Below are 19,035 nucleotides of genomic sequence, written 5' to 3'. Positions count from 1 at the left end.
ATGTAAGTACTTAAAGTTCATAGGTATTGTAGTTTTCTTAGGTTTGAAGTTATCACTTGAAATATGAGATTGAGCCCAGGAATGTAACTTCCCTTTGGTGTACTTTTTTTTAACTCTTTAAATCTATTTTGTATAAAACCTGAATTCAGCCCCTGATCCAATCTTTTAGTATTAGGCAATTCTATGATGTGCTTTTGGTGAGTGAAAATGCCACAATGCTGTGCAGATATATTAAAATCTGCTGGATTTTAGCTCTTAAAAACAATTCCTGAATCTACTGAATCTCTTGTTTCCTGGATTCCAAAAATTCTGCTTTTCAAATGCAGTGCATGGTAGTGAAACTAACATTCTGTGTAACAGTTGAGAAAAGAACATACACAAATAAGAGACAAAAAAGAGTGAGAAAAATAAATTACATCTTTATTTAAGTTAAGATATAAAAGCAATAAAATATACTGAAATATGATAATTTTCCTATATGTGTATATATATATATATATGTATATATATACATATGTGTATATATATATACACATATGTATATATATATTTCCCAAATAGTTTATTTTTGGGATATGGTCTGTATTTTTTGGTAACAAATATTAGAACAATACTAGATTTGAATGAGATTTTTTTAAAACATTTATTCTTTTTTTCTAAGAAAAACAATCACCAAGTTATCCAGGAGCAGTTTGTGTGTGGAGAAAGCTCCAGTAATTTAGATTTGTTGTTATTTTCTTAACCTGTCATTGAAAAAGAGTATTTCATAGAAATAAGAATTGGAAGGAAGTTTAGAGTTTATTTAATTCAGCCACTTCATTTTGTCATCTTGGCTCAGAGAAGTAGAGCTTTTTTGCTCAAGGTTCTACAGCTCATTAGTAGGAAAGGAATGACCAAAATTTGAGTCTCCTAATCCCTGATCCATTGAGCTCTATTTAAACAGCAAATGTCACAAAGAAATCTATTTAGTGCTAGTTGTTACTTGGAACTAGGTCTGAAAAAAATATTGTTTGTTTATAGATTCTTCGCTATAAATGAGCTATGTAACATCTTTAGTATTGACTTAGATTTTAAAATTATATTTAGTAGTAGGTGATCAGTCTTTTTTGGTTTAAAGGCATATTGAATTAACTCTAAAATATTATACAGGGAACAGCATTGCTATGGCTTCCAGGAGGGATAAAACTTTTTGCAGTTTTCTATACTTTGGGAAACTTTTCTGCATTAGCCAGGTATGTGTGTGTTAAATATTTTCCTTTTTATGTTGCTGCTTTTAAAATCATGTTAACTAGAAACATTTGGTTGCTTTTTTCTAAAAATATTCATCTTATTGACTTACATCGTACAAATCATAACTGCATAGTTTTTGCTGATATCCAAAGCATGAATTCTTAAACTTCATTTTTTTACAACCATTTTCTAAAGTTTCAATAGTAATGATAATAATTCAGATCTTAGTATCACTTTATATACATGTGGTCCTTTATAGTTTTCAAAATTCTTCATCTCAGTCCTCATAGCTAATAGCCTTGTGGTGTAGATAGAGAAAGTGTTAGCCCAATTTTACGGAAGAAGAAACTAAAGCTGAAAGGTTAATGGTATGTCTAAATGAAAGTTCAGGTAAATATATGTGGCACCTATTGCTTCTTGATACATAACATGCAAGACTTATCAAATACTCAAAGTTATAATTGACTAAGCACTTAGAGTCAAGGAATAGCTGGATCATGTGCTCCATGAAGGCAGTTCCTTGTCGTTATTTATCTTTGTATGTTCTGTAGTGCCTTACACAAAGTAGACATTGAGTGTCTTAAAATTAAATTAATATTGAATTACTAGTAGAAATGGAATCTACTATTTGCAAACTGTTTCTGATACTTATAAAGGCAAAAAAAAATTAGCAAATTCATAAACTTAGGAGTTTGCCGTTATCATGGTTCATAGAAATTATATGTTTTTAAGTAAGATTTTTTCTCTGGCTGAAGCTTTCCTATCCCTGTGAATCACTATTATGTTTGAATTGCTATCAGAGTGTTAGGTGTTTCCTACACCTTAGATTTTGCAGTAGGGAACTCTTGTTTAGTCAGTGACCCAGTGTGTGGACACCTGTGATTACAGTGTAGGGTGAATTTCAATTTCACAGATGGTTATCCTTTACAACAGAGACAGGCAGTGTATTTATAAGTTTGTTACTCATTTACTTCAGCTAAATTGTATTTTTAGTCTTTTTAGTCATAGAATTTTCATTATCAAATGCAGTAAACATAAGGATAGGTAAATAGTCAAATTAGGTACTACCTAAATGGGAAAAAAAATACCTTAGAAATGCAAGATAAATTGTCAGCCCGGTAGGTTAGCAATATAACTAATTTTGTTAATCAGAATATCGTGTCTCTGGTAACTGAAGTGTTTACATTTACTTTTTAGAATTTGAGATGTGAGAAATTTATTTAAGAGATGTCTCCATTTACACATAAAGTGACAGTATATGCAAAAACATAAACTGCATGTATGCATCTAAATATGATATGAATTTTATTCAAACTAGTTACCTATCTGATTTTTATTAACAACTTATTCCAGTTTTTAATTAGCAAAGATTTGATTGAATATGGCTAAATTCTTTTTTCTTTTGACCTTTTTCAAATAGTACTTGCTTCTTAATGGGACCTGTGAAACAACTGAAGAAGATGTTTGAATCAACAAGGTTGTTTGCTACAGTTATCATGTTGGTAAATAACATTTTATTATTTTTGAAGCATATTTTGCACAGTGGTTTAAATTGTATATATTATAACGAAAATACTTGTGTTATTCTGTTTTCCTTGAACAGTTTTAAAATCAGTTTAAAAATCTTCTCGAAGAATGTAGAGCATATGGTACCTACATTAAACTTTCTTGTGAGGGAAAAAATGTGCATCCTATTTAGATGTACCAAATTCAATTAAATTCAGTTTTTATAAGATTACTTAATCTAGATCTCTTGTAACTTGGACTATGCCTACTAAAAGTTTATGTTCACTTAGGAATTCAATTCAGCAAATAATTCTATTTATCATTATACTTAAGGTGTTTTTCTGTCAGACTTTTCAGTAGTTTAAATGAGCAGATGAAAGGACTAAAAAAACTTCAGAAATGTTGTATACTGGACAAAAAAGCTACACCAGTAATAGACTTGAAATTTATATCATAGACACTTAAAATGTTACTTAATTGCTTAAAATATGCAGAGGCAGAGTTGAAATAAAACTAATTAGATTCTGTGTCTGTCTTTTAATTTAGGTTCCTTTTAATTTTTCCTGTGCCATTAACCTTTCAAGTGTTCCAAAAGTAAATTGTCACCTTGTAGAATCATTTTCTCATACCGTTCACATTCATCTTTGGTTTATCAAAGATGATAATCATTTTTTCCATGTATAAGGGAACTATTGCTTTAAGCTCAGCATGTATATGAATAAAATCTGTTCTTATGTATGAATAAAATATGTTCTGTAAACACAAATTTTTAACATAAAGTTTTCAGTCTTAAACTTGTAAGTTCAGTATCATCAATTTCTAGTCAATCAACAGATGTTTGTGCAAAGCAATATTGCAAATAACATTGTGGGCAAGGCAGTATTAAACATGTTTTAAGAAGGTAATTAAGAAAACAGAATGTCAATAGAATGTTTGGTCTTGCAGAGGCATTTGTGCCTATTTTTAGAGATGATTTTTCAGTATGTTAATAAGAAAATATTTTCAAGGTCATTTGCTAACTTTTGAATAATACTCATTTATAAATAATGCATATTTTTAAACAATTTAACTCATGTCACATTATTACCTGTGAATAAATGCTGTCTTTCTTTTTTACTTAGCTTTGTTTGGTATTAACTCTATGTGCTGCTCTTTGGGTAAGTGTTAACAACTGTCTAGTTTTCTTTTAAATACTTTTAATTATATCATTACTGAGCTCAACAAACTGGAGCAGTGTTTGGGATAAAATTCAGGGAACTGACGAGTAACTTTGCTTTATGTTCCCCTTGAGTTCACCAAGAGAATAAAAGATGGTTATAAAATTGAGTATAATAATGCCACTGAGTATCTGCCGGTCATATTAGCACAACCTAGAATTTGGAAATGAGTGAGGGAAAATAACTCAATCGTGTTAAATTTAAAGCCCCTTCTATTTTGTGGAAAGTTCATTCCCCAGCCTACAACTTTTAATTTGACATAGAATCCTAATTTGTCTTGTCATACTTTGTAGCAAGGAAAGAGAATATAAGAGGAAAAGCATACGAACAGCAACAAAAAATGACAGCTAAAACCTGATGGGAGTTAGAAAAATCTACAAAAAGCTCCCCAATCCTCACTAGTCTAGGTCAAGACTACACACATTTCAGTAGCTTCCGGGCACTATCATTTAGAGAAGAGCAATTCATAATTAGTAAAAATATATTAATGAATTGAAATCATTAAGAAAATGTTAACTTATTCTTAAGAAAACAAAACATTGCATAATGCATTTTAGTTTCAGATAAGACTTCCCTGGAAATTGGTTATATTATTTTAAATAGTATCCAAAAAATATAAGTTTCTATTATTCAGGAAATTTACTTATGAGTTAATTGCATAAGAATGAGGGGTTACTATCCCATTGTCTTTAAATACACACATTTGTAATTCCAGAACAACCTGTGTTTCTGTCTGTTTCTCTCTCTCTCAGTGGCTGAGAAACAATTAAAAAAAATGTTGTGGCACCATGACATTCCCAAACAAACCTCTCCCTAAAAGTACATTAGACTGTTGTGGAAAACAGTGCAAAATAGCTTGATTGTGATGAAAGATTTGTCACTTTCCACGTTTTATGGTTTGTGAGGTATTAATAAAAAGGAATGATAGGATATATGCTTTAATTTTGAAATGTGGTACCAACATTGTCTTTAAATTTGACCTGGTTTTTGTTACCTCTTACTTTTTATGATTCAAAGTGTGTGTGTATGTGAGTAGTTATTTTGGCTTTGCATTTTTATTGATATCAATCTTCTCATGTTTCTCTTCTTCATTTTCACTATTCTTTATTCCACTGACACTCGTATACCAAAATTCATTCAACCATTCTTCAGTTTTGGTCATATATTTAGTTTATAGCTTTATGTTACAACCAGTAATGCTGCTGTGAATATTTTTTGCATATATAGGTCTTTTCTTGCTGTCTGTAACCTCCTTGGGACATAATCCTAGTTGTGGAATTGTTAGGTCAAAGGATATAAATAGTTAACTTTTCTTGCATAATTCCTTATTTTCCACATAATTGAACCAATTCACTGCCTCACTCTTCCTGCAGTTTTCCTAATAATGAGTTTTCTGGTTTTTGCTAATTTGAGGATGAGGTGATACCTCTGGATTGAGAAAAAAAAATAGCTTAAATTTCAAAGATTGAACTCAGAGTGTAAAGATTGATCATTTAAAATAATGTTTAAAAGATCAAGATAAAATGAAGACTTCCTCTTAAAAATACACCCAGCAAACCCAGAAAAACACAAGAGTTGCAAATGGAAGGAAGTGAAACTTATAGACTTTGGGACTCTTCTAACAACCATTGAAAGCTTATCTGCTAAAATTGACAACCGTGATTGAATTACTAAAGTATGAAGTTTTGGCAACTGAGATTTTAGTGTCAGATATGGGGGGAAAGTACAATTGTCCTGAAAAGTTTAACATATTGAAGAGTTTGTGTTCTTGCCCTTAAAGCAATGATTTAGAAGCTTTTTAAAAAAAACTATTGCATATTGAAGAGAAATAGTTAATAGATAAGTGAAGCCTAGGATGTGGAAAACACTTTATAAACAAGTAAGTTCCACATCTAATAAAAATGGAGGCAAGGTGACTGCTCTAGGTGTTTAAAAGTGGCCACAGTTGTGAATTGGACGTTGTGGACATTGGACAATATATTGTAAAATGTTCTTACTAATAGTATTTTTTGTTTTTCTGTTAGTGGCATAAAATAGGATTGGCTCTCCTGTTCTGCATATTGCAGTTTTTGGCAATGAGTTGGTAAGTTCTTCTTATGTTGATTTTAAAGCATATTATCACCTAGGAGCTGCTAATCACTTCCTCGTGAATTTATGAAGTATTTAAATGATAACATCCCAACACTTGATGAAAGCAGGGTAAATTTTAAAACAGCAAACTTTCTACTGTCCTATCTTAAACAGAACTGTGTAGTTCATCTTTAGAGAGGGGATTTCTGAGCTCATAACATGAGTGAGTATCTCTAGTGTATGTTGTGACTGGATATATTTTTTTAAGCCACTGACATTTTAAACAGTTGGAGTGTATTTTCACAATAAACAGTTTAGATATTGTATTGGTGAATACATTTACCTTACGAATTTTAAAGTTGAGAGGGATTTCAGTGGCCATGTAGCTTAGCCCATGAATGACAATGACCAGCAGTCATTTACCCTGTTGCTTAAAGACTGACTTGTTCATTGTAATTTTGAGATACCATTCATAGTAGGTCAGCATTCACATCCACCACTTCTTTTAGTATAAGAAGATAGAGTTTATTTGGCCTGGAGAATTAAACTCATCAGAGGCAGCTAGCTTTTTCTCATTATCTCCTTATTTACCTTAGATGTTAACTATTATTCGCATTTATTTTGTCTTCTGTGGTCCATGGTCATCTTTGGCAGAAAAAAGCAAAGTAAAAATTGAGCTACTTTACCTTCTCTCATTAATTTTTATCTGTGGCTGTCTCTTCTTTGATGCTCTTCCCAGTAGAGCTACCAAAAGTACATTGAGGAAAAAAGCCCTCCTTGTTGTTTGTATCTTTCCTTATCTGTTCTTACTTATTCTTGCAGTACCATATCACACTTTCATATTTTTCCTTTGCTTCTGACCCTTTTATCTTTTATATATCTTTTCAAAATTGAGGTTGGTTTTTGAGTTCCTTCTTGTGTTGAGAGCAGCATCCTAATCTTTTGTCTTCATGTAAGCTAGTTTTTGCTTAATTAGATATTGCATCTGTCCTTGAGGTTTGATTGGCTTAGGGGACCAAACTGGAGTGGGGTGGTTGACATTACTTCTTAGTTGCCTGAGGATAAGACAGTCACATAGAGCTTTAGCCTCTTTCTGAGATTTTACTGGCAGATCACAAATGATAATTCAAAGTAAGGAGAGTTTCAGTCAGGTGAATGAACTTGCAATATCCTTGATGAGTATCCTGGGTGAGTTATCCTTCCTCTGGTCTTACTGAGTATGCTTTTACCGAGGAGGGAACTGATCTGAGTCACATCTAGCCCAGAGCAGTTATTGTAGTAGACAGGAATACAACAAAAGAGAAAACGTCATGGGGGATGGGCCGTTCAAAGAAAGGTGAGCCCAGATTGAGGACATTAGAAATGGTGATAGCTTCACTTTACTGTGAAGTAGCCTCAACCCTGGGAATTAGAGAGCTCACTTTGTGATTATTCAGCAAGGAGATACTGACATGAACATGCTCTGTATCATTAAGAATGATATCCTGAAGATGACTGTATCAAACTATTGGTGGTTGAACTTAGACAACTTCTTGTACTTGGGGAGGATATTGGTCTTTAGGCCCACCAACTGTGTAGGCCTGGGCCCAGCTCAACTGTAATTTTGGGACAGTGGAAAACTGCTGAAGGAACTGCTTGTGACATTTTTATAGGGCATGTGAGAGGCCATTGGGACCAGTGCCACATGGACTTTGTTGAAAGGCATATAAGAAGAAATTGTAGTGAGTCTCCTCAGGAACCTAGAGACTTTTCTGGAACTGAGGATATAGACAAATGTGCCAGTCACAACCCCAGTTTATTTGCTAAGGTCTGTTGATGCAGTACCAGTTTCAGAGGTTTAAAAGGAGACAACTTCAACTTTCACTCCTGAATGCTAGAAGGAGACACCTGTAGGTCATTTAGTGGTTAATAAAAGGGGATGTATTTGGCCATAGTGGAGGAAAGTTGTGCTCAGAGGACACCATAAGATGATTGAGTGACAACTGTCCCTGTCTCTGTTTGCTCATTGTGGTCCGGCAGTCATATAAAGGGGTTGGAGCCCCTCAGGGCTGTTTTGTACTCCTATCGCCAGGAAGTGACATCAACCATCCAAACCTTGTAATCCTCTGAGCTAATCAAATCTCAAAGTATCTTCAAGGAAAACTAGCCTAGCCTGAATGGGGCACAGGGGTTAGGATACTGCTTTCACCATACCTCTGTAACTAAATATGTCTCTTCTCTTCTTTTCTTCCTCATCAGAATTGTTTGCTATTGCCATATCTCAACAGCTGATCTCCCCTGTAGAATTTTAGTCCATGACATCCCACATGTTCTGCCTTTGAGGTCTTTGAAATCGGTTCTTCCAAAATCTAGAGTTAATGTCAGATGTTGGCTTGCTTTCGTCTTCTCTTTTACAGACTCTAAGAGGAAGTGAGTATTTCCCTAGTAAGCAGTTCTTGTTGGTGACAATCTGATCTGGAAATGAATTGGTTCCTCCACCCTTTCAGAGATAAAATTACCATTAAAGCTAGTTAAGAAATAATGAGCTGTTTTTGGCAGAGACGGAGCTCCAGCTTATGCCCATTTCTAGCCCAGTGAATAGAGTCCCAGCCTTGGAGTCAGGAGGACTGATCTTTATTTATTCAAATCTGTCCTGAGACACTAACTGTGTTACCCTGGGCCTAACTTAGCCTAACTTTTAAAAAATTATTTTATTTGTTTTCAGTGTTCTACAATGACTTCCATGTATCTTAGATTTTTCCCCCTCCCTCTCCCTCCTTTCCCCATTCCCTCCCCACTCCTTTCCCAAGGTGGTGTACAATCTTATATAGGTTCTACACATACGTTCCAATTAAACACATTTTCACCTTAGTCAGTTGAATAGAAGAATTAAAATAAATGGGAGAAACCATAAAACAAAACAAAATATAATACAAAAGAAAATGATTTGCTTCATTCTGCAATCCAGTTCCATAGTTTTTTCTCTGGATGTGAAAGGCATTTTGCCTCAGAGTCCATTGGGAATTTTTTAGGTCCTTGCACTGCTATGAAGGACTAAGTCTGCCAGAAAAATTCCTCCCACACTGTGGTTGTTGCTGGGTACAAAGTTCTCCTGGTTCTGCTCCTTTCACTCAGCATCAGTTCATGTAAGTCCTTCCAGGCCTCTCTGAAGTCTTCCTGTTCATCATTTCTTATAGCACAATAGTATTCCATTACATTCATATACCGCAACTTGTTCAGCTATTCCCTAGTTGATGAGCATCCCCTTGATTTCCAGTTCTTGGCCACCACAGAAAGAGCTGCTATAAATATTTTTGTACATGTGGGACCGTTTCCCATTTTTATGCCCTCTCTGGGATATAGTCCTGGAAGCAATATTGCTGGGTCAAAGGGTATGCACATTTTTCAAAATTGCTCTCCAAAATGGTTGTGTCAGCTCACAGCTCCACCAACAATGAATCAGTGTTCCAACTCTCCCATTTTATCTCCAGCATTTATCATCTTCCTATTTTGTCATGTTAGCCAATCTGACAGGTGTGATGTGGTACCTCAGAGGTGTTTTGATTTGCATCTCTCTAATCAATAGTGATTTAGAGCATTTTTTCATGACTATAGATAGCTTTAATTTCTTCCTCTGAAAACTGCCTGTTCATATCCTTTGACCATTTATCATCTGGGGAAACTTAACCTTAACTTAACCCTGTTTGCCTCACTTTTGTTATCTGTAAAATGAGCTGGGGAAGAGAATGACAAGCCACTCCATTATCTTTGTCAAGAAAATTAAATGGGCTCATGAAAGAGTTGGGACAGACTTCAACAACTGAACTTTATTATCATCACTACTATAGTATACCTCTATTTTAGGCTTGCAATCTGTTTTCCAAATTTCTTGTTGTGCTTTTTTGGGCAAGGGGTTTCTGGGTAGACTGCAGAGGGGAGAGGTCTAGGTAGGCTGTATTTACATGACAAAATTGCTTCTGTTTCTACCTGCATTGGTCTTCACTCATTTTGCCCCACCCTACCCCTCACTCCTCCTGGCTCCCACCTATCTGTCTTTATCTTCTTAATACATAAACGCTAACTTCTTCCCCCTTTTACCTACCTTGTTTCTTTTGAATAAGACATATGTATCTAAAGCTTTATGCTAGTTTTAAATCCCATACTTGCCTTCTTGTGTTAGGGTCTTTAATCCACTGTGCTTGTTGACTATTCTTTCTGCACTTGTGTATAGACATCAGAATTTTACTACTCACTAATGTCTTGGATTTTTCGTTCTGTGAAGTTTTTATATATCAACTATTATCCTTCTTCATCCTTTATATTCTCTGTGGTATATGGGTTGGTGGCTGCTTTTCCCTCTTTGTTTCTTTTTAGTTTAAAGGAAGAAAGGAAACAAGCATTTATTAAGCACTGACTGTGTGTCAGGCACTGTGCTAAGCACGTTACAAACACTCTTTCATTTGGTTCTCATAACCATGGAAAGAAGATCCTGTTGCCATTGTCCTCATTTTACAGATGAGGAAGCTGAAGCAAACAGCAGTTGAGTGACTTGCTCAGAATTACACAGCCCTCTTTGCCTCCAAGATGCTTCTAAAAACTCTTTTGATTAGACTTTCCAGAATCTAGGCCAATAAGAAGGAAGGAAACAAGCATTTACTGGATTGTCTGCTATGTTCCAGGCCCTGTGTTAAGGGCTTTACCAGTATTGTCTCTTTTGGTCCTTAAAACAATCTTGGGAGTTAAGTGCTATTATTATCCACATTTTACAGTTGAGGAGACAGGAGTTCCATGGCTTGTCCAGGGTCATACAGAGAGTAAATACTTGAGGTCCAGTTTGACTCACGTTTTCCTCACTCCAGGCCCTGTATTCTATCCACTGCCTGAAAGTACTTTTTCCCCAAGTTCTTGTTAGATGTAGTTCATACCTCACCATTACTGTATTTTAAGCTGTAGTCTCGAAACCCAAATCCTACCCTTATGTACCATCTTCTTAACCAGCTATTTACTTCCCAAATCCATTCGTTATATCTGTGTCCCTTGCCTTCTTTGAGTGGTGGAAACAATTCCTGTTCACCTAATGTCTTTGATTTCTTGCCCAAGACTTTGTAAACTTTGACAGTGTTTCTCCTAGTTTCCTTTTATCATTATAACTTGTGCCTATGTGAATCACCTGAAATGAATAGTAGTTATGCATTCTGACAAGCCTTAGGAGAATCTTTACTATTTTGTTTTGTATACGTTCTTCAGCTGAAAAACGTTGTTTGAGTAATTAGAATATTTTCCTTTATTTTCTTCAAGTCTTATGATATCCTTAATAATTATGGCTCGTTTTCTCTACTTCTTCTTATCAGTCTCCTGTGTTTTTAAAAGATTTAATTCAAGGGCTATATTACTATCAACCTGGAAGGGAACAAAAGCATTCCTATTGTTTGAAGTTTGGGAGGAAATGTTTTTTCTGACTTGACGAATGATAAGTTCAACCAAGTCTTTTTTATTATTTTAATAATTATTTACTAAAATGAAATTGCTTAATAGTCTGAGTGTTAAATAGAAGACCAACTGTTGCATTACTTTTTTCCAAATTAAAGTAATGTTTGTATTAATTGGAAATGTGCAGCTAAGATATACTTCATAATGATTTTTTAATTACAGAATTTCTGATGTGAACCAGTGTTAACAATTTCTGTATAATTACAGAAAAATGATAAAGCTTTTCCTTGGATTACTAATAGTGGAAGTTCTAATAGATGAAATCCATAGTTAATTTTTTTCCCAATCCTTAGATGAAAGATACCAGAGTTGTCACTTTTATGTTCAAAAACGCTTTGTAATTGCTGTTTTACAGTAAAGGTGATAGGAAACCTTAATGAATATAATAATAGAGATAAATAAATTTGTTATCTTCCAAAATTAGATGGGATTACATAGTTTAAGACAGGCCATGGGATTATATAATTGACCCCCCCTCATTAAATAGTCAATAAAATTGAGCTCCATAGTAACTGAGGAACTTGCCTGAAGTTGCAGAGCTTAATTAGTGGCAGAGCTGGAACAAGAATCCAAATGTCTAGACTCCAAGGTCTCTGTTCTTTGCACTACACCATCCAGTTCGATTTTGTATAACCCTACTTGAAAGGCACTTGATTTGTCAGAAATAGCAAATGGTATATTTTCCATTTAATTATGGAAGCTAAAAGTGAACTTTCTGAATTTGGCACTTTAAAAATTTCATTTATTTTGTGTCTGAGTGGGAATTTTGAATGTCTTTTCCTTGAGAGACCTCTGCTTAATTTGAAAGTAGTATAATTAAACCAAGTCAACAAAACATTGAGTGCCAACATTTTAAAGGTTCTGTGGGCCTTTCTCAGGAAACCACTGATGGCCAGTCGAAGGCAGTTGAGCAAGCAAGCCTCATCTCAGGACAAAAGCTAGGAAGACTGCCATAAACAATTAAACTTTCCTCAGTAGCTCCCTGCAAGCATAACAGGCAGTTGACTGTACAAGGGCTTTGGACACTACAGCTGCCAAAAAAGAAGACCTGAAACAGTTTCTTCTCACAAGTACAAAGGACAAGGAGAAGTTCGTAGTATCTCACATAAAGTACATAGTGTTTGTCTTTCTGTCACAGACAAGCAGCTAAGCTCAGAATGTTACCTAAATTCTGTCCCAGAAGAGAAGGTAATAGAGTTTGAGAAATGCCTCTTCACTCTCCTAGTGAGCAGGAAGCATGAAGAGCTGCCTTTTATTTGTAATGGAAAAAAGAGCCTGACTTCCTTCCTTCCTTCCTTCCTTCCTTCCTTCCTTCCTTCCTTCCTTCCTTCCTTCCTTCCTTCCTTCCTTCCTTCCTTCCTTCCTTCCTTCCTTCCTTCCTTCTTTTTCCTTTCTTGAGTTTATTGCTGGATAGGAAGATATTGTTTAAGAACGGGATTTGAATTTCTGGATTATAGCTCAAAATATGAGAATGATGGGCTTTTTACCAGGGATAGAGCCCACCTAACAGGGATAGAGAAAATGTTTTTTGAGAAAAGGAAAGAGAAATTATTTCCGCGTGAAGAGGACAACAGTAGAGAAGTTCATTAATTTTCAGAAGACAACACTGAAGAAAGGAAAGAGGAGCAAAACTCCTGATCTCAGATGTATATATTTAAGGAGCAGAAAAAGTTTGGAGGAAGAATAGGATGACTTCTAAGGGTGGAAGGGTGATGACAACATGATGGGAGTAAAGCTGAGCGGCTCAACTTTGCTGATGGCTTTGATACTAGAAAAGACACAGCAAAAGAAGCTAATAATAGAGTTAGGGAATAAGATAAGAGAGCAGCCAGGTGCCTGCAGTGCAAGGCATCAAACCCAAATGAACTGCATCTCAGGAGAGTTGCAGACATGTTATTGCTAAACTACTGTCTTTCAAATTCAAGTTTCAATTTCAAAGGACTCTTTAAAAGATCATGGTGAATGTGAAAAGTGAAGGGCAGATATCCCCATTTTCAGAAAAGGGAAGTGTACAAACTACAGGTTGATGAATTGGACCTTACTTTCTGGCAAAATTGTAGTATATAATCATAGCTTTTATGTATTCTAGGACCTATGGTAAGCATTTTACAAATATGACATCTGATTCTCACAACAACCCTGGGAGGTGGGTTCTACTATTAACCCTTTTTACAGCTGAAGAAACTGAGGCAAAAGAGGCTAGTGATTTGCCCAGGGTTGCATCAGAGTTAGTATCAGACGTTGGACTTGAATTCAGGTCCCTCTGCCTCTAGGCCCATCATGGCAAAGTAACTTTATTTCCTTCTTTGAGAAAATAACTGGACTGAAATCAGGAAATACTTAGGTATTTGTAGTCCATTTAGCTATAGTTTACCTAGGTTTTCACATGCCCTTAACAAAATCTCATACCTATTCTTGTAGGAAAATTGGAAATATGTGCTCTAGAGGAGGTAACCTAATTAGGTAGATTCAGAACTCTTTGAGTGACTAGACTTACAATAGTACTTTAAAGGAAATTTAAATTTCCTTGAAAGGTAGTCTTCAGTGGACTGCACCAGCATCAGTGCTTGAACTTGTGATGTTTAATAAGATTATTACTGTAAAGAAGTTAAGTTGCACCTCTTGAGAATTGAAATTGGTATCTCATATCTTTATATTTTTCCTTGGCCAGTATTTGTGTTTAATGGGTAACAAATTCTTTAATCACTGAGAATATCTTAGCAGTATATTTAGTTCTTGCAGAGCTCTTTTATTTTTTAAGAGTATGTAACACAAGAGGGTGATCTTACTTTTTATAAAAAATCAGCTGCTTTTCTGGTTTTGGAATAGTAAAAATTGGTATCTTTAAAAAATCTGTATACTTGGAAATCTCAATCATTTTGTCTTTCTCTTACAGGTATAGTTTATCATATATCCCGTATGCAAGGTAAGTTTATTTTAATCTCTTTCTCCTTTTACTGCATAGTTACAGGAAGTGAATTAGTTTAAAAAAAAGAGATGTGACAAGTATCATATGTTACACGTTTTGACATAGAATTGGGTGGTGAGAGTGAATTATATGTATTTCACCTACACATCTTTGTAGTTACAAAGTTTTGAGTAATCTTGTTTTATTTGTGTCGTACTTATGCTTTCATTATTAGATGTAAAAGTCAGAGAAGGCCTACCCAGTGGAAGAGGGTGGGAGAAACACTTTGCAATAAGAGTGCAAGCTTCTGGAACATATATCTTACTTAAAAGTGAAAGTTAGTGGGGATGTAGAGAATGGAGTCTGTTGGCATTTTATTTTAAAGCCAATGTTGCTGGAATATCTTTATTCCATATGGCAAAGAGATTTATGCAGTTTAACTTCAGAGAAAAAATGGGATTCATTCCTCTTTTCCAACTTTTGAAATGTAACATATGCAAGGAACCAGGAAAAAAAAATCATGCTTTTTATTGCAGAAAATTGTTCAGTCTTTTATTCCATCATAAATGGGATATAAAATTTAAAGGAGAGATTTATGAGTCATTCACAGATGCAAAAGGAAACGTTCTACCAGTATATTGGAATCTACCAGTATATCCTGAAGCCTTGGTAGATCTCTATTTCCATTTCCATTTCCATTCTACTCTGTCCCCCCAGCTTCAACTCCCAACTTTTTACAAGGTTTTTGGTAGAGAGAACTGGTAGTAATCTCCTATGGACTTTGCTATTAGAACATCTCTTGCCCCACCTTTTTGTCCAGTCACCTCCAGTGATCTTATGGCTTCCTGGAAATAACAGGTACCTTTACAAAACCTTTACCTGTATAGAACAGCGTTCAAGATTTCTCTGTAATAAAGCATCATTAGTGACTTGATTCTAATACTATGCCAGAAATTTTTAACTTGTTTGAATTTTAATATGAAATGATAATCCAAAATAGAAATAATTATCTGCCAAAAATGTATTCAGTGTGACAAGTTAATATAGGTTTCATTCATTTTTTTTTTTAAATTGTAGCTTGTCTCCAAATTTTGAAAAGTAATTGGAGCTCTCATTCGTTATCCCTTATTGGTGTCACTTTTTTTGATAGCTAAATTATTTTGCTCAGGTAAGATCGCTTATATATAGCAATTATTGGAATAATTGCCATTTCAAAAAGATTCCCAAGATCTAGTAATGTCATACATATTTCAGGCACTATTAAGCTTGTATTATGTCAAAATATTACATGTAAGATACTTTAATGGTATTTGACTTTTAGTATCTATACAGGACTTCTTGGTAAGAAAAGTTTCTGGTAGGCATGTTTATGAGAAGGTTGTTATATTCTGACCATTTTCTCCCTCCTTCCTTCTCCCTAGGGATGCAGTGAAGAAATGCTGTTCCTCCCTAATAAGTTAAAACTAAGAAACTTTTTGAAGAGGAAATTTTTATATTGATGTCCAGTTTTCTTGGTGATGCATACTTCTTCATAATTAATTTTCACTCCAAAAACATGTTGTGGTAATTTAACATTTTTTGTATACTGAGTAAAAATCTTTTATGTTTAATTAAACTGTTAAATATTTTTGTCTTAAATTCACAATGTGCCATTATTGTGCCATTATAATGTGCCATTATTTTCCAAAGAACAGGAAATTTTAATCATAGAGCTTAGATTATTTTATAAATCACTTATTATAGCTTCCTTTAGACTGCTTTGAGATTTGTACTTGTTTGGAGAGAGCTTATTGTAAATCTACAACAAGATACATACAATTTTCTGGCTCTTTATAATTTTTCTAAGACATCATTGCTTTTATTTGAAATGTGAAGTCGTTTTTCTTTAGATTGAGTCACATATTATGTATAGCAGACAAATTAATATATAAATCATTATAATTTTGAAATAAAACAAAAATTTGAAAAAAGACTTTCTGTATTCACCTTATTAGAGGGAAGATGAGAGGTGGTGGACACTACTACAGCAAGTCAGGCCCCACCTACACTCCTCCATTTATGTCCCCTTCCCCCCAAAAAGGTGTTTTGGTTATGTAAGCAGTTTTGCCTTCCCTGTGATCTCATAACTTTTTCTACAGATTTGAGGAAAGAAATTGAAAAGAGGTTATTTAGAAAGTACAATATCAGAGAAAGCTGGTTGAAGTGTTTCTGTTCACATCTTCCTATGACTTTCTGGAGACTGCCTCCCAGCTCCTAAACACTCCTGGCTCTTTAGTTTTCTTTCTTTGAGAGAGACACTTTGTCTGCATCTGAATAAGATACCATTCATTACTATTAAAAAGCATTATTATATTTCATGAATCACCAGATTTCAGAGTACCAAGAGATGGCAGAGTCTATCTAGTCCAATGTGAAAAATAATGCTATTTGGTCTGCATACCTGACAAGTGGTCATTCAGAAGGGAACCAGCATTCCTTGCAAAGCAGGCCATTCAATTTTGTGATTACTCTAATTGTTAGGGAAGTTGTTCCTTCCCCCAAGCCTAAATTTGCAACTCTTCACCAACGGCTCCCTTCTGTTCTCTAGCACCAAGCAAAACAAGTCTCTTTCATAGAACAACTCCTATCAATACTTGAAGAAATCTAGCATGTCTTTTCCATTCCCCAAGTCTTTTCCAGGCTAAAAGCCTTCAGTTCTTTCAAATGGCATGAATTTGAGACCCTTCACTAAAATGATTTTCTTCCTCCAGACCTTTTCCTATAATGGGGTGCTTGGAAACAGAACACAATACTGCAGAGGTTTTTTTGACCAACACAAAATACAGCAGGACCATCACTTCCTCATTACCAAAAGTTATGCCCCTCTTAATGTGGCATTAGCTTTCCAGACTGCCACAACATCCTTTTGATTCATATTGAATGTGCATTCCACTAAAGGATCTCCAAATCTTTTCTTAGACAAACTCTTATCTATTCCTTCTGTATCATGCACTTGTGAAATTCAAATTTTTTAAAACCAAAATAAGATTTTACACTTATCTTTATTAAGTTTCATTTTATTAGTTTGGGCCCAACATAGTAGCTTGTTAAAATCTTTTTGAATCCTGACTTTGTCATCCACTACATTAGCTATCTCATCTAGCATTGTGTTGTCTGCAAATTTGGTGAGCATGTCATCTATTCTTTTACACAGATCCTTGATAAAAATATTGGCAAAAGACACATTGCAAAGCCCTAGGGTGCTCTATTATAGAGCTGCTGTGTAGCTGATTTCAGTGATGGTGATGATTGACCATCTTAAGAGTTAGCACAATGTTGTGGAGAGAATTCTGGGCTTGAAGAAAGAAAACTAAGTTTGAAACTGGCCTCAGATGCTTACTGTTTGAGTAGGCAAGTCACAATCTCTCGGCCTCAATGTCTATAAATAAGGGAATTAGGCTGAGACCTCTAAGGGCTCTATATCTATGAACCTCTGATCCTGAAATACCTGAGAATGCTAAAAATCAGTTTTAATACTATATAGAAACACTGGTATTCTAAATTTGAAATTTATCCACCAACAAGCGAGTTGATTGGAGGAACTGAGTTTGTCGGTATTGACATTCTTATTATAAATGAAACAAGAAAACAAAAGCTGCAGTTAAGTGAAAGAATAACTCATAAGTTTTACCCAGAGATTCAAATAAAGAAGTTGGTGGAGTTAATTTTGTCATGTATATGATACAAATGCAACAAGAACAATTTCATGGAATTCTTGGTTATCTCAACTTGTAGTACTCCTAATGAAAATAAGCCAAAAGACCATTCTGTAAATACATACAGCTTCTGTGCCAACATCTGTTTCAGAGGAAGAGTAGGCACAGAAATTTGTTGAGCTTAGTAAGACCCGCTAAATTAAATCAACATATATTTAATGGTTGATGACATCAATGCAAAGGCAAATCTAGAGAAAAGACAAAAAACATGTTGAAAAATATGTGCCTGCAGATCAAGAAATAAAGGAAGTGAAAGACTTGACTAAATCTACATAGGAATGTTCTCTTCCAGAAGAGCATTAGAAGGTTCTAGGTGTGACAAGCTCTGAAAAGCACAAAGATGAGAAAAGGGACTATAATAGTCAGGAAATTACCAGTTAGCAAGTTATCTATACAGTTACATTATCAATTTGTTAAAGCAAATCTCCAATCTGTTTTATTTAAATTTGTCCTTGAAGGCCTCATTTGAAAAATGGATAAAAAATTGCTCCTTTGGGCTGTCGCCTGAAGCTTAGCTGACATAAAGCAATCACCACCACAAGGAGACCAGAAGGCCTTGAAATTACTTCAGCTAATGGTTTCTTTGCTAAGGGGAGAGATACTAAACACCTGTTTAGAATTGAAGCTTATTTGTAAAATCCAATGAGGGAATACAGGGAAAGAATATGGCCTATCCTATCTTATAAACATTGAGGAAATGGTGGTGGGGAAAATGAGTTTACAGAAAGCTTGGCATGACTCCCAATTAAGCCACACCATCCTGAGAGCTTTTAAGGAAGAAACTGGAGCACTATAAACAGATGAAAAATAGGAAAAGAGCTGGAAGATTTGTATAACAAATTTTTCTCTTGTCACAGTGAACAGCACATTTGTTTACTTA

At 34.7% G+C, this 19,035-nt stretch overlaps 1 protein-coding gene across 1 annotated transcript in view; it reads left to right on the top strand.

The window, feature by feature from the left end:
• Positions 1-16,038, top strand: part of SFT2D1 (SFT2 domain containing 1) — a 33,855-nt gene extending 17,817 nt beyond the window's left edge. The window contains exons 3-8 of the mRNA XM_072643855.1: positions 1,150-1,232; positions 2,651-2,732; positions 3,858-3,893; positions 5,978-6,036; positions 14,389-14,418; positions 15,822-16,038. Coding sequence (XP_072499956.1) covers positions 1,150-1,232; positions 2,651-2,732; positions 3,858-3,893; positions 5,978-6,036; positions 14,389-14,418; positions 15,822-15,861 — 330 coding nt within the window. The 3' untranslated portion in view covers positions 15,862-16,038. The remainder of the gene's footprint in view (positions 1-1,149; positions 1,233-2,650; positions 2,733-3,857; positions 3,894-5,977; positions 6,037-14,388; positions 14,419-15,821) is intronic.
• Positions 16,039-19,035: the final 2,997 nt, after the last annotated feature.

This window comes from Notamacropus eugenii, chromosome 2 (assembly GCF_028372415.1).
Source record: "Notamacropus eugenii isolate mMacEug1 chromosome 2, mMacEug1.pri_v2, whole genome shotgun sequence".
NCBI lineage: Eukaryota > Metazoa > Chordata > Mammalia > Diprotodontia > Macropodidae > Notamacropus > Notamacropus eugenii.
This window is presented reverse-complemented; position numbering and strand designations above follow the sequence as displayed.